Below are 15,516 nucleotides of genomic sequence, written 5' to 3' on the forward strand. Positions count from 1 at the left end.
TTAAAAATAAGCTAAAATTAAGCTTTTGGGCTCATACCTCAAATATAAAGGAAATCCCTTTTTTTTAAAATTTTTATATAATAAAGTGCCTGATTAAAGGATTATTCTGATAGGATAAATTAAGTAGAATTTCTACCTTTATTATATTTTATAGAATTAAACTATATCTAATAATATCAAAAATTATTGTGCATCTTACACTAAAATATAATTTTATCAAATAGAAATCTTAATTTCTTAAATTACAATAAGTAATTATTTTATATTCATTTTTTTATAAATTCAAATAAAATATTCTTTTTATTTATTTTAATTTTTAGAACTATAATTTCAATTTCATCTAATTCTTGATTTGGTTGCTGAATTGGATTAGAAATTAATTTACTGAGATTTATCCCCCTAATCTCAAACTCTAATAATCTTTTATCATCTGAAGCATCATTAAAATATTTTTTAACCCAATCTATTGCTTCTATAAATTTTTTATTTTCAATCTTAATTAAAATAATTTTAATAAAAAACTTTGAAATAATTTACTTTATTTCAATTATAATTAATTCATCCTTATTAATAAAAATAGGTTCAGCTCCATTTCATTTTTGATTCCCTAATATTTCTGAGGGATTATCTTGATTTAATAATTTTATTTTAATAACTTGACAAAAAATTGCATCTTTAATTTTATTTTCTTATTATATAAATTTAAATTTTTCTTATTTTATTATTATTTTAAATGTTATAATTGGTGCTATTGGAGGAATAAATCAAACTTCATTACGAAAATTAATATCATTTTCATCTATTAATAACTTAGGGTGAATAATTTTTTCAATTATAATTAGAGAAAATTTATGAATTTTTTATTTTTTTATATATTCTTTTTTAATTAGAATTATATTTTTCTTATTTTATATATTAAATATATTTTTTATTAATCAATTATTTATTAATAATATAAATTTTATAATTAAAATAAATTTATTAATTAATTTTCTTTCATTAGGAGGACTTCCCCCTTTTATTGGATTTTTACCTAAATGAATTATTATTAATTTTTTAATAATAAATAAACTTTATTTATTAACATTTATTATATTAATAAGAAGATTAATTACTATTTATTTTTATATTCGAATTATTTACTCATCATTCATATTTAATTATATTAAAATAAAATGATTTAAAATTTTTTTAAAAAATAATTTTTTAATATTTATTAATTTATTTTCTTTTATTTCTATTACAGGAATAATTTTTAGAACTTTTTTATATATTTATTAAGGTTTTAAGTTAAATAAACTAATAATCTTCAAAATTATTTATAAAGAAATATTCTTTAAGCCTTAGTAAATATTTTACTCCTTAAAATTTGCAATTTTATATCATTGTTGAATATAAGACTTTCTTAATTTTAATAAAAGAGAACATTTCTCGTAAATAAATTTACAATTTATCGCTTAAAACTCAGCCATTTTATTTTTGCGAAAATGACTTTATTCTACAAATCATAAAGATATTGGAACATTATATTTTATTTTTGGAATTTGAGCAGGAATAGTTGGAACTTCTTTAAGCTTATTAATTCGAGCAGAATTAGGTAATCCAGGATCATTAATTGGTGATGATCAAATTTATAATACAATTGTTACAGCTCATGCATTTATTATAATTTTTTTTATAGTAATACCTATTATAATTGGGGGATTTGGAAATTGATTAGTACCTTTAATATTGGGGGCCCCAGATATAGCCTTTCCCCGAATAAATAATATAAGATTTTGACTTTTGCCCCCCTCTTTAATACTACTAATTTCTAGTAGTATTGTAGAAAATGGAGCTGGTACAGGTTGAACAGTATACCCACCTTTATCATCTAATATTGCTCATAGTGGAAGATCTGTTGATTTAGCAATTTTTTCTTTACATTTAGCAGGTATTTCATCTATTTTAGGAGCAATTAATTTTATTACTACAATTATTAATATGCGAATTAATAATATATCATTTGATCAAATACCATTATTTGTTTGAGCTGTAGGAATTACAGCATTTTTATTATTATTATCTTTACCTGTATTAGCAGGAGCAATTACTATATTATTAACAGATCGAAATTTAAATACATCATTTTTTGATCCTGCTGGAGGAGGAGATCCAATTTTATATCAACATTTATTTTGATTTTTTGGTCATCCAGAAGTTTATATTCTTATTTTACCTGGATTTGGAATAATTTCTCATATTATTTCCCAAGAAAGAACTAAAAAAGAAACATTTGGATGTTTAGGAATAATTTATGCTATAATAGCAATTGGTTTATTAGGATTTATTGTATGAGCTCATCATATATTTACAATTGGTATAGATATTGATACCCGAGCTTACTTTACATCAGCAACAATAATTATTGCAGTTCCTACAGGAATTAAAATTTTTAGATGATTAGCAACTCTTCATGGAACTCAAATTAATTATAATCCTTCAATTTTATGAAGATTAGGGTTTGTATTTTTATTTACTGTAGGGGGATTAACAGGAGTAATTCTAGCAAATTCATCAATTGATATTACCTTACATGATACTTATTATGTTGTAACACATTTCCATTATGTTCTTTCAATAGGAGCAGTATTTGCTATTATAGGAGGATTTATTCATTGATATCCTTTATTTTTAGGACTAAATTTAAATCCATATCTACTTAAAATTCAATTTTTTATCATATTCTTAGGGGTAAATTTAACTTTTTTCCCTCAACACTTCTTAGGGTTAGCTGGGATACCTCGACGATACTCTGATTATCCTGATTCATATATTTCTTGAAATTTAATCTCATCTTTAGGATCTTATATTTCACTTTTAGCCGTAATAATAATTTTAATTATTATTTGAGAATCAATAATTTATCAACGAATTACTTTATTTCCTTTAAATATATCTTCATCTATTGAATGATACCAAAATCTTCCACCAGCTGAACATTCATATAATGAATTACCAATTTTAAGAAATTTCTAATATGGCAGATTATATGTAATGGATTTAAACCCCATTTATAAAGGATATTCCTTTTTTTAGAAATGGCAACTTGATCTAATTTTAATTTACAAAATGGAGCATCTCCATTAATAGAACAAATTATTTTCTTTCATGATCATACTTTAATTATTTTAATCATAATTACTATTCTAGTAGGTTATTTAATATTAAATTTATTTTTTAATAAATATATTAATCGATTTTTATTAGAAGGTCAATTAATTGAAATAATTTGAACTATTTTACCAGCTATTACATTAATTTTTATTGCTTTACCATCATTACGATTATTATATTTATTAGATGAACTTAATAATCCATTAATTACTCTAAAATCTATTGGACATCAATGATATTGAAGATATGAATATTCAGATTTTCATAATATTGAATTTGATTCTTATATAATCCCCTCTAATGATTTAAATAATAATAATTTTCGATTATTAGATGTTGATAATCGAATTATTTTACCTATAAATAATCAAATTCGAATTATAGTAACTGCCACAGATGTAATTCACTCATGAACTGTACCATCTTTAGGTGTTAAAGTTGATGCTAATCCAGGCCGATTAAATCAAACAAATTTTTTTATTAATCGGCCTGGAATTTTTTATGGACAATGTTCTGAAATTTGTGGAGCAAATCATAGTTTTATACCTATTGTAATCGAAAGAATTTCAATTAAAAATTTTATTAATTGAATTAATAATTATTCTTCATTAGATGACTGAAAGCAAGTACTGGTCTCTTAAACCATTTTATAGTAAATTAGCAATTACTTCTAATGATTTAATTAAATTAATTAATAAAAAGAATTAGTTAAATTTATAACATAAATATGTCAAGTTTAAATTATTACTTTAGTAATGTAATATTCTTTTATCCCACAAATAATACCAATTAATTGAATTATATCACTTTTTTTTTTTATTATTATTTTTATTATATTCAATATTATTAATTATTATATTTTTTCATCTAATATTTCCTTTAATAAAAATAAAAAAAATTTTTTAAAAAATAATTATTTTCATTGAAAATGATAAGAAATTTATTTTCAATTTTTGATCCTTCTACTAATTTATTTAATTTATCTATTAATTGAATAAGAACTATTTTAGGTTTAATATTTTTACCTTATTCATTTTGAATTATTCCTAATCGACATTTTATAATTTGAAATTTTATTTTAAAAAAACTACATAATGAATTTAAAACATTATTAAAAAATAATTATTTTAAAGGATCTACTTTTATTTTTATCTCAATATTTTCATTTGTATTATTTAATAATTTTTTAGGATTATTTCCTTATATTTTTACCAGAACAAGTCATTTAACTTTAACTTTATCTATTTCTTTTCCATTATGATTAAGATTTATAATTTATGGGTGAATTAATAATTATCAACATATATTTATTCATATAATTCCCCAAGGAACTCCTACAATTTTAATACCTTTTATAGTTTTAATTGAAACTATTAGTAATATTATTCGACCTGGAACATTAGCAGTTCGTTTAACAGCTAATATAATTGCAGGACATTTATTAATAACCTTATTAAGAAGAACAGGACCAAATCTATCTTATATATTTATTTTTATATTAATTATTATTCAAATTATATTATTAGTTTTAGAATCAGCAGTTGCAATTATTCAATCCTATGTAATTGCTATTTTAAGAACATTATATTCTAGAGAAGTAAATTAATTGATTAATTAATTTTTAATGAAAAATAATTTTAATTATCACCCCTATCATTTAGTTGATTATAGTCCATGACCTTTAACTGGAGCTATTGGAGTCTTAACTTTAGTAACTGGAATAATAAAATGATTTCATAATTTTAATATAAATTTATTAATTTTAGGTTATATTATTACAATTTTAACTATATTTCAATGATGACGAGACATTTCTCGAGAAGGTACATTTCAGGGTAAACATACAATTTTAGTTACAAAAGGACTTCGATGAGGAATAATTTTATTTATTGTATCAGAAATTTTTTTCTTCATTTCTTTTTTTTGAGCTTTTTTTCATAGAAGTTTATCACCTAATATTGAAATTGGAGCTATATGACCTCCTTTAAATATTATTCCATTTAATCCTTTTCAAATTCCTTTATTAAATACAATTATTTTAATTAGATCAGGAATTACAGTAACTTGAACTCATCATGCTATCATAGAAAATAATTATACACAAGCTGTTCAAAGATTATTTTTAACTATTATATTAGGAATTTATTTTACTATTTTACAAGCATATGAATATATAGAAGCTCCTTTTTCTATTGCAGATAGAATTTATGGATCAACATTTTTTATAGCAACTGGTTTTCATGGACTTCATGTAATTATTGGAACTATTTTTTTAACAGTTTGTTTTATTCGACAATTAAATAAACATTTTTCAATAAATCATCATTTCGGTTTTGAAGCAGCAGCTTGATATTGACATTTTGTAGATGTTGTTTGATTATTCCTTTATATTTCAATTTATTGATGGGGAAATTAATTTATTATTTATATAATATATTTAGTATATTTGACTTCCAATCAAAAAGTTTAATCTTATTTAATATAAATAATTATTTTAATAACAATAATTTCATTTTTAATTTTTATTATTTCTAATATTATAATATTATTATCAATTATCTTATCAAAAAAATCATTTATAGATCGAGAAAAATGTTCACCATTTGAATGTGGATTTGACCCAAAATCAATAGCACGAATTCCTTTTTCACTACATTTTTTTTTAATTACAATAATCTTTTTAATTTTTGATGTAGAAATTGCATTAATTTTCCCAATAATTTTAACATTTAAAATAGTAAATTTATTAAATTGAATAAAAATTAGATTTTTTTTTATTATTATTTTATTACTAGGATTATATCATGAATGAAATCAAAATATATTAAATTGAACAAATTAAATAATTCCAAGGCCAAGGCAAGGATTATAGTTTATTTAATTAAAACATTTGATTTGCAATCAAAAAATATTGATATTTCAATTTATCTTAAAAATAAGAAGCAAAATTTGCATTTAATTTCGACTTAAAATTTAGAGTAAATTAATTACTCCTTATTTATTTTTATTTAATTATTATTACTTATTTATCTTAATAAATTAATTAATTATTTAATTGAAACCAAATAGAGGTATATCACTGTTAATGATAAAATTGAATTTTTAATTCCAATTAAAAAAGAAGTATAAAGTAAAAAATTAAGCTGCTAACTTAATTTTTAGTGGTTAAATTCCATTAATACTTCTATTTATATAGTTTAAATAAAACATTACATTTTCATTGTAAAAATAAAATATAAATTAATTTTTATAAATATTTAAAGATTTAAATAATCTCCATAATATCTTCAATATTATACTCTAATATATAAGCTATTTAAATAAATATTAATAATTAATATATATATAATAATAATTATTCATATAACAAATCTAAATAAATAAATTTTAAAATTATTCATTTGAAAAATATTATAAAAAATAGAATACTTTTTTAAAATAATTATAAAACCCTGACCACTATAAAACTCTCTTCATCCTAAATCAACAATTTTTAATAAATTATAACCAAAATTTAAAAAATAATATCTTAATCCATAAGTTGATAATCTAGGTATAAATCATATTAAACATAAAAAATTTCTTAAATTATAAGTTATAATAAACTTATTTACACTATAAATTTTTATATTTCTAATTAAAAATCCTATAACACCCCCTATTAATCTTACATAGATAACTATTATTTTTAAATTAAAAGGTAGATAAATTATATAAGGATAATAAAAAATTATTCATCTTAAAAATCTTCCTCTAATTACTCTTATAAATAATAATACTATTATTCTTTTTAATATTACATAATCTTCATCATATAAATTATAAATTCTTAATAAATTATAATCATTAATTATTATATATATTAATAAACGAATAGTATAAAATATAGTTAATCCTATTGAAATATAATAAAAAAAAAATACAAATAAATTTAAATTTCTAAAACTAACTATTTCTATAATTATATCCTTTGAATAAAATCCTGCTAAAAAAGGAATTCCACATAAAGCTATATTAGAAATATTTAAACATAAAGAAGTTATAGGAAGATATAATCTAATTCCACCTATATAACGAATATCTTGAATATCATTTATTATATGAATAATTACCCCAGCACATATAAATAATAATGCCTTAAATATAGCATGTCTTAATAAATGAAAAAAAGCTAAATCAGGAAATCCTATTCTTAAAATTCTTATTATCAAACCTAATTGTCTTAAAGTTGATAAAGCAATAATTTTTTTTAAATCAAACTCATAATTAGCTGATACACCAGCTATAAATATTGTTATTATACTTAATAATAATAAAATTTTAATAAAAAAAGTATTTAAAATTAATATATTAAAACGAATTAATAAATAAACACCTGCTGTCACTAAAGTTGAAGAATGAACTAAAGCTGAAACTGGTGTAGGAGCTGCTATTGCTGCAGGTAATCAAGATCTAAAAGGAATTTGAGCTCTCTTAGTTATAGCTGCCATAATAATTATAATTCTAATAAATCTTATAATTAAATCATTTTTTATAAAATTTAAATAAAAAATATAATTTCAACTTCCATAATTTAATATTCAAGAAATAACTATTAAAATTAAAACATCACCAATTCGATTTGATAAAGCAGTTAATATCCCAGCATTATAAGATTTTAAATTTTGATAATAAATTACTAAACAATAAGATACTAAACCTAATCCATCTCATCCTAATAAAATACTAATAATATTAGGTCTAATAATTAATAAAATTATTGATAAAACAAATAATAAAACTAAAATAATAAAACGAATTAAATTTAAATCAGATGATATATATCTTTTTCTATAATAAATAACAACAGAAGAAATTAATAAAACAAATATTATAAATAATAAAGTTATTCAATCAAATAATATAGATATGACAATTCTAATTGAATTAAAAGAAATTAATTCTCACTCAAAAAAAATAACTAAATTATTTATAACAAAATAAATTATAAAAAAAAAACTTAATATTCTAAAAAAAAATAAAAAAAAAAAAAAATGTGTACAAATATTTTTATTAATAATTTAAAATGAAATTTAGTTCATATTTTAGATTCCACAAATCAATATTTTTTTTTAAATTATTTAAATTTAATTAATTATAAAATATTCAACCTTTAAAATTATTATATTTAAAGGTAATCAATGTAAAAATAATAATAAATATTCTCGAGAAACCCCCCCATAAAATCTATATATTCCTTGATAAAACTTACCATGTTGAGTATAAGAATATAAATATAATCTATAACCAGCACTAAAAAAAGAAATTAATATTAATATAATTATTGATAATCAAGATCAACTTACTAAACTATTAATTAATCTAATTTCACCTAATAAATTTAATGAGGGGGGAGCTGATATATTTGAAGATATTAATAAAAATCATCATATTCTTAATGAAGGTATAAAATTTATTATTCCTTTATTAATAAATAATCTACGACTATGTAAACGTTCATAATTAATATTAGCAAGACAAAATATCCCAGAAGAACATAACCCATGACCAATTATTATAATATATGAACCAAAATACCCTCAATAATTTATCACTAAAATCCCACTAATAACAATTCTTATATGACAAACAGAAGAATATGCAATTAAAGATTTAATATCAACTTGACAAAAACATTTTAATCTAATATAAAAACCACCTATTAATCTAATAATTAATCAAATATAATTTAATTTTAAATTAATTTCCTGTAAAAAAATTAAAACTCGCAATAAACCATAACCTCCCAACTTTAATATAATTCCAGCTAAAATTATAGACCCAGAAACTGGGGCTTCAACATGAGCTTTAGGAAGTCATAAATGAACAAAATATATAGGTATTTTTACTAAAAATGCTAAAATTATACAAATATATAAAATAATAAAATTTATATTAAAAAATTTTAAAAAATAAATTATTATACTATTTAATTCATTATATATATAAAATAAACCTATTAATAAAGGTAAAGAAGCAAATAAAGTATAAAATATTAAATATATTCCAGCTTGAATACGTTCAGGTTGATACCCCCAACCAATAATTAATAATAAAGTAGGAATTAATCTCCCCTCAAAAAATAAATAAAATAAAAATAAATTTATTACTCTAAAAGTTAAAAATAATAAAATTAATAGTATTATAATATTAATTAAAAAAAAATTAATATAATAATTAATTTTAAATAAATTTTCTCTAGATATTAATATTAATATACAAATTCAAATTCTTAATAAAATCAAACCAAATGAAATAAAATCAAAAGATATTATATAACTTAAATTATTATTTAAATATATTAATGAACAATTTATAAATAAAAATATTAATAATATCAATAAAAATTGAACCATTCAAAATATATCAACTATAAAACATAAAGGAATTATAAAAATTATATAAAATAAAAACTTTATCATTTATTTAAATTATTTAATTATATATATATATATATATTATTTTTTCTTATTTATTAAATTATTATTATTTATATTATTTTAATATTATAATAAATTAAATCTTTGAAAATAATCATTACCATGAGTCCGAATTATTGAAACTAAAATAGATAATCCTAAAGAACCCTCACAAACAGAAAAAACTAAAAAAACTATTAATATATACATATCATAATCAATTATCATAAAATATAATAATAAAAAAAAAAAAATTCTTAAAACTATAAACTCTAATCTTAATAAAATAATTAATAAATGTTTATTTTTTGACACAAAAATTAAATTCCCAATAAAAAATATAATAAAAATAATTCATATATTTATAATTATCATTTTTTTTTTATTTGTTTTTATAGTTTAATTTAAAACATTGGTCTTGTAAACTAAAATTAAGAATTTAATCTTTAAAAACTCAAAAAAAAAGAATCTCTTTATCTATAATCTCCAAAATTATTATTTTTTATAAACTATTTTTTGAATGATAAAATTAACTATTTCTATAATTATAATTATATTGTCAATTATAATATATTTTTTAAATCATCCTCTTTCTATGGGATTAATAATTTTAACTCAAACTTTATTAACTTGCTTATTATCTGGAATAATAATTAAAACATATTGATTTTCTTATATTTTATTTTTAACTTTTTTAGGGGGATTATTAGTTTTATTTATTTATGTATCAAGAATTGCTTCAAATGAATTATTTCATTTATCTAATAATATTAAAAAAATATTTTTTTTATTTATTTTATTATATTTAATAATCCAAATATTATTTATAAAAAATTTAAATTGAATAAATTTAAATAATAATTTAGAAATAGAAAATTTTTTTAATATATTTTGATTTAATAATGAAAATAAAATTAATATAAATAAACTTTATAATAACCAATCTTCTTTATTAATATATTTATTAATTATTTATTTATTTATTACTTTAATTGCAGTAGTAAAAATTACTAATATTTTTTATGGGCCTTTACGAATATTTAATTATTAAAAAAATTAATAAATTTAATGTTAAATATATTTAAATCAACTCGAAAAACTCACCCAATTTTAAAAATTATCAATCATTCATTAATTGACTTACCTTCACCATCTAATATTTCAATATGATGAAATTTTGGTTCTTTACTTGCTTTATGTTTAATAACTCAAATTTTAACAGGATTATTTTTAACAATATATTATACTGCTAATATTGATATAGCGTTTTATAGAGTAAATTATATTTGTCGAAATGTAAATTATGGATGATTGATTCGAACTTTTCATGCTAATGGAGCATCTTTTTTCTTTATCTGTATTTATATTCATATTGGACGAGGAATTTATTATGAATCTTTTAATTTAAAAATAACATGATTTATAGGAATTATTATTTTATTAATATTAATAGCAACAGCATTTATAGGTTATGTTTTACCTTGAGGACAAATATCATTTTGAGGTGCAACAGTAATTACTAATCTTTTATCGGCAATCCCTTATTTAGGTAATATATTAGTAAATTGAATTTGAGGGGGATTTGCAGTAGATAATGCTACTTTAACTCGATTTTATACATTTCATTTTTTATTACCTTTTATTATTCTTATATTAACTATAATCCATTTATTATTTTTACATCAAACAGGATCAAATAATCCTTTAGGATTAAATAGTAATTTAGACAAAATTCCTTTTCATCCATTTTTTACTTTCAAAGATTTAATTGGATTCATTATTATAATTTTTCTACTAACAATATTAACCTTAATTAATCCTTATTTATTAGGAGATCCAGATAACTTTATTCCTGCTAATCCTTTAGTCACACCTATTCATATTCAACCTGAATGATATTTCCTCTTTGCTTATGCAATTTTACGATCCATTCCTAATAAATTAGGTGGTGTAATTGCTTTATTAATATCAATTTTAATTTTAATTATTTTACCTTTAACATTTAATAAAAAAATTCAAGGTTTACAATTTTATCCATTAAATCAATTATTATTTTGAATATTTATTAATTTAGTTATTTTATTAACTTGAATTGGGGCACGGCCTGTAGAAATTCCTTATATTATAACAGGCCAAATTTTAACAATCTTATACTTTAGATATTTTATTATTAATCCATTATTAAGAAAATATTGAGATAAATTAATTTTTAATCATAATTAATTTATCTCAATATAATTAATTAATTAATGAGCTTGTAATAAGCATTTGTTTTGAAAACATAAGAAAGAATTTTTATTCTATTAATTTATTTATTAATATTAATACTAAAATTAATATATTAAAAAAAAATTTTAAAACCTAAAAAAAATAATAAAAAATTTAATGAAACAGGTAAATATCTCTTTCAAGCTAAATATATTAACTTATCATAACGATAACGAGGTAGTGTACCTCGGACTCAAATAAATAAAAAAGATATAAATGTTAATTTTAAATAAAAAATTAATCTCAATCTATAACCTCCTATATAAATAATTACAAATAAAAATCTTATAAATAAAATTCTTGAATATTCAGCTAAAAAAATTAAAGCAAATCCCCCTCTTCTATATTCAATATTAAATCCTGAAACTAATTCTCTTTCACCTTCAGCAAAATCAAAAGGAGTACGATTAGTTTCAGCTAATATTGAAGAAATTCATCTTAAAGATAAAGGAATTATTAAAAATATTATTCAAACTATTTTTTGATAAAAATAAAATATTATTAAATTAAAATCCATAATTATAATAATTCTAGATATTAAAATTAAAGCTATTCTTACTTCATAAGAAATAGTTTGAGCAACAGCACGTAACCCACCTAATAATGCATAATTTGAATTAGAAGATCAACCAGCAATTATTACCGTATAAACCCCTATTCTAACACAACATAAAAAAAATAAAATACCCAAATTAAATCTAATTATATTAAAATAATAAGGAATTAATATTCAAATAAATAAAGATAAAATAAATCTAATTACAGGAGAAAAATAATAACAATAATAATTAGAAAAATTAGGATATGTAGTTTCTTTAGTAAATAATTTAATAGCATCAGAAAAAGGTTGGAAAAGCCCTAAAAATCCAATCTTATTAGGACCTTTTCGAATTTGAATATAACCTAAAACTTTTCGTTCTAATAATACTAAAAAAGCAACACCAATTAATACCCCTAAAATTAAAACTAATAAACCAATTAAAATTATTAATAAATCAATTATTATCATTACTATATATATAAATAAATTATATATTAATGACTTCTAAAATCATCACATTTCTCTGCCAAAATAGTTTATAATTTTATTTATTATAACTTAATAATATTCAAAAATAAATTAATTTAATTATAATATTTGATCCTTTCGTACTAAAATATTAAAATTATTAAAAGATAGAAACCAACCTGGCTTACACCGGTTTGAACTCAGATCATGTAAGATTTTAATGATCGAACAGATCAAAATTTTAAATTTTTGCATTTAAATTTTATCTTAATCCAACATCGAGGTCGCAAACTTTTTTTCTTATTTGTACTAAAAAAAAAAATTACGCTGTTATCCCTAAGGTAATTTTTTCTTATAATCAATATTATTGGATCAATAAACCACTTATTTATGTAAAATTTTAAAAAAAGTTAAACAAATTTTTTTATCACCCCAATAAAATATTTTTTATTTTTAAAATATATTATTAATATAAATTTATAATTTTAAAAATAAAAAATATAAAACTCTATAGGGTCTTCTCGTCTTTTTAATATATTTTAACTTTTTAATTAAAAAATTAAATTCAATTATATATAATAGAGACAATTTATATTTCATCCAATCTTTCATACAAGTCACCAATTAAGAGACTAATGATTATGCTACCTTTGTACAGTCAATATACTGCAGCCCTTCAATTATTATCAGTGGGCAGATTAGACTTTAAATTAATTTCAAAAAGACATGTTTTTGATAAACAGGTGAACATATTTTATATTTATTTTTAATATAATAATTTTGTCGAGTTCCTTTAAAATAATTATCATAAAATTAAACTATTTTTTTTTTATTTTACATATAAAAATTTTATAAATTATATACTAATTTTATCATTATAACTATTTTGTTATTGATAAAAAATATTTTTTTATAAAAATTTAAATTTAAATTAAATTTTAAATTTTAATGAAATTATTTATAATAAAATAAAATTTATTAACAATATAAATTATAAAATTTTCAATTTTTATATTTTATTATAAATTTTTAATTTAAAGCTTATCCCTTAAATTATTAAATTAAATAAAAAATTTATTTAATTATTAAATAAATTTTTTATTTAATTAAAAATTTAATTTTTTTCTAAAAAAACTAGATATATTTAAAAACGATTAACATTTCATTTCTAATTAATTATTTAAAATATTTATAAAACAATAAATTTTTTAATTAATTAACTCTTTTAAATTCGAGAATTATATTTACATACATATTTAATTAATAAACTCTGATACACAAGATACAATAAATTAAATTTACTTTTAAATAATTTTATTTTCAAATTTATTTCAAATTTCTTTTACAATACTAATTAACTATAAAATTAAAAATTTTTTCTATTAAAAATACTTTAACCCCCATATATTTCTAATATTAAAATTTCTTTTATTATAATTTATTTTATTAATTCATCCATTCAAATTAATTAATAATTTAATATCTTTTCAATGTAAATGAAATACTTATTCAAGCTCTAATTTGATCTTTCTAGAAACACTTTCCAGTACTTCTACTTTGTTACGACTTATTTCAATTTATTAATGAAAGCGACGGGCAATATGTACATATTTTAATATTTAATCATTTTATTAAATTAAATAAAATTACATTTAAATCCAATTTCATTTAATTATTTCATATTAAAATCCAATTAAATAAATTTATTGTAATCCATTATATTCTTAATTATAATCTGCATCTTGATCTGATTTAATTTTATTTTAAAATTTTTAAATATTATTTTTATTAAAAAATATTTTTTTAACAACGATATACAAAATTTTAAATTAAGTAAATTTATTCGTGGATTATCAATTATTAAACAGATTCCTCTAAATAAACTAAAATACCGCCAAATTATTTAAGTTTCAATAAAAAATTACCTACTATTTTAGCATAATAATTTAAATTTTAATAATAGGGTATCTAATCCTAGTTTTTTATTAAATTTATTAATTCATAATTTTTAAATAATTTTTTATTAAATTAAAATTTCACTTAATAATTTAATTTTTATATTATAAAATATACTTTATTTATTAATATCTAAAAAATTTTAAATCAATTTTTGTATAACCGCAACTGCTGGCACAAAATTAGTTAATAATTTTTATATTACTAAATCTTAATTTCTTAAATTTTTAAAATTAATTACTACATAAAATAATTATTTATTGTTTAAATAAATAATAATTAACACTAAAATTTATATGTAAAATAAATTTATAATAAAATTTTTAAACCATAAAAAATTTATTTAATAGTTAAATTATATATATAGAATTTTTTTTTTTTTTTTTTATATTAAAATATTTAATTTAAATTAATAAATTTTTAATAATTTATTTTTTTTCTTTTTCATAATATTCATTTTAAATACAAAATTGCTATATAAAATTTTTAAATTTAATAAATTATATTATATAAAAATAATTTATATTAATTTATGTATAATTTATATATATATATATATATTAATATATTAAATTTTTAATATAATAATAATAAAAATATAATAATATATTAATTATTTTATTTTTTAAACCATCTTCAATAAATTTCATATATAAAGAAATAAAAATA

At 18.2% G+C, this 15,516-nt stretch overlaps 13 protein-coding genes across 13 annotated transcripts, besides 26 other annotated features; 9 read left to right on the forward strand and 4 right to left on the reverse strand. All coding sequences in view use genetic code 5, as the record gives it.

Annotated features, from left to right (window-relative positions):
- Positions 1–69, forward strand: a tRNA (tRNA-Met).
- Positions 70–79: 10 nt separating this feature from the next.
- Positions 80–144, forward strand: a tRNA (tRNA-Ile).
- Positions 142–210, reverse strand: a tRNA (tRNA-Gln).
- A 54-nt stretch (positions 211–264) lies between these two features.
- Positions 265–1,279, forward strand: ND2 (NADH dehydrogenase subunit 2). The gene has a single exon. A coding segment is annotated over exon 1 (1,015 nt).
- Positions 1,280–1,346, forward strand: a tRNA (tRNA-Trp).
- Positions 1,339–1,402, reverse strand: a tRNA (tRNA-Cys).
- Positions 1,403–1,412: 10 nt separating this feature from the next.
- Positions 1,413–1,478, reverse strand: a tRNA (tRNA-Tyr).
- Positions 1,479–1,482: 4 nt separating this feature from the next.
- COX1 (cytochrome c oxidase subunit I) lies at positions 1,483–3,013 on the forward strand. The gene has a single exon. A coding segment is annotated over exon 1 (1,531 nt).
- Positions 3,014–3,080, forward strand: a tRNA (tRNA-Leu).
- COX2 (cytochrome c oxidase subunit II) lies at positions 3,081–3,762 on the forward strand. Its single transcript has one exon. A coding segment is annotated over exon 1 (682 nt).
- Positions 3,763–3,833, forward strand: a tRNA (tRNA-Lys).
- A 21-nt stretch (positions 3,834–3,854) lies between these two features.
- Positions 3,855–3,926, forward strand: a tRNA (tRNA-Asp).
- ATP8 (ATP synthase F0 subunit 8) lies at positions 3,927–4,091 on the forward strand. The gene has a single exon. It carries the CDS (start codon positions 3,927–3,929, stop codon positions 4,089–4,091), a length of 165 nt encoding a protein of 54 aa, YP_001650752.1.
- ATP6 (ATP synthase F0 subunit 6) lies at positions 4,085–4,762 on the forward strand. The gene has a single exon. The coding sequence runs from the start codon at positions 4,085–4,087 to the stop codon at positions 4,760–4,762; it is 678 nt and encodes a 225-aa protein (YP_001650753.1).
- An 18-nt stretch (positions 4,763–4,780) lies between these two features.
- On the forward strand, positions 4,781–5,572 carry COX3 (cytochrome c oxidase subunit III). The gene has a single exon. The coding sequence runs from the start codon at positions 4,781–4,783 to the stop codon at positions 5,570–5,572; it is 792 nt and encodes a 263-aa protein (YP_001650754.1).
- A 6-nt stretch (positions 5,573–5,578) lies between these two features.
- Positions 5,579–5,644, forward strand: a tRNA (tRNA-Gly).
- Positions 5,645–5,998, forward strand: ND3 (NADH dehydrogenase subunit 3). The gene has a single exon. It carries the CDS (start codon positions 5,645–5,647, stop codon positions 5,996–5,998), a length of 354 nt encoding a protein of 117 aa, YP_001650755.1.
- A 20-nt stretch (positions 5,999–6,018) lies between these two features.
- Positions 6,019–6,088, forward strand: a tRNA (tRNA-Ala).
- Position 6,089: 1 nt separating this feature from the next.
- Positions 6,090–6,157, forward strand: a tRNA (tRNA-Arg).
- A 50-nt stretch (positions 6,158–6,207) lies between these two features.
- Positions 6,208–6,273, forward strand: a tRNA (tRNA-Asn).
- A 3-nt stretch (positions 6,274–6,276) lies between these two features.
- Positions 6,277–6,342, forward strand: a tRNA (tRNA-Ser).
- Positions 6,343–6,412, forward strand: a tRNA (tRNA-Glu).
- Positions 6,411–6,478, reverse strand: a tRNA (tRNA-Phe).
- ND5 (NADH dehydrogenase subunit 5) lies at positions 6,479–8,201 on the reverse strand. Its single transcript has one exon. A coding segment is annotated over exon 1 (1,723 nt).
- A 12-nt stretch (positions 8,202–8,213) lies between these two features.
- Positions 8,214–8,282, reverse strand: a tRNA (tRNA-His).
- On the reverse strand, positions 8,283–9,617 carry ND4 (NADH dehydrogenase subunit 4). The gene has a single exon. It carries the CDS (start codon positions 9,615–9,617, stop codon positions 8,283–8,285), a length of 1,335 nt encoding a protein of 444 aa, YP_001650757.1.
- Positions 9,618–9,701: 84 nt separating this feature from the next.
- Positions 9,702–9,989, reverse strand: ND4L (NADH dehydrogenase subunit 4L). Its single transcript has one exon. It carries the CDS (start codon positions 9,987–9,989, stop codon positions 9,702–9,704), a length of 288 nt encoding a protein of 95 aa, YP_001650758.1.
- Positions 9,990–10,002: 13 nt separating this feature from the next.
- Positions 10,003–10,069, forward strand: a tRNA (tRNA-Thr).
- Positions 10,069–10,133, reverse strand: a tRNA (tRNA-Pro).
- Position 10,134: 1 nt separating this feature from the next.
- ND6 (NADH dehydrogenase subunit 6) lies at positions 10,135–10,665 on the forward strand. Its single transcript has one exon. It carries the CDS (start codon positions 10,135–10,137, stop codon positions 10,663–10,665), a length of 531 nt encoding a protein of 176 aa, YP_001650759.1.
- Positions 10,666–10,682: 17 nt separating this feature from the next.
- CYTB (cytochrome b) lies at positions 10,683–11,837 on the forward strand. The gene has a single exon. The coding sequence runs from the start codon at positions 10,683–10,685 to the stop codon at positions 11,835–11,837; it is 1,155 nt and encodes a 384-aa protein (YP_001650760.1).
- A 21-nt stretch (positions 11,838–11,858) lies between these two features.
- Positions 11,859–11,924, forward strand: a tRNA (tRNA-Ser).
- Positions 11,925–11,955: a sequence feature (mtTERM binding site).
- On the reverse strand, positions 11,956–12,891 carry ND1 (NADH dehydrogenase subunit 1). Its single transcript has one exon. It carries the CDS (start codon positions 12,889–12,891, stop codon positions 11,956–11,958), a length of 936 nt encoding a protein of 311 aa, YP_001650761.1.
- Positions 12,892–12,959, reverse strand: a tRNA (tRNA-Leu).
- Positions 12,960–14,350, reverse strand: an rRNA (l-rRNA).
- Positions 14,351–14,415, reverse strand: a tRNA (tRNA-Val).
- Positions 14,416–15,192, reverse strand: an rRNA (s-rRNA).
- Positions 15,193–15,516: a sequence feature (control region).

The sequence above is a fragment of the mitochondrial genome of Manduca sexta (assembly GCF_014839805.1).
Source record: "Manduca sexta mitochondrion, complete genome".
Classification (NCBI taxonomy): domain Eukaryota; kingdom Metazoa; phylum Arthropoda; class Insecta; order Lepidoptera; family Sphingidae; genus Manduca; species Manduca sexta.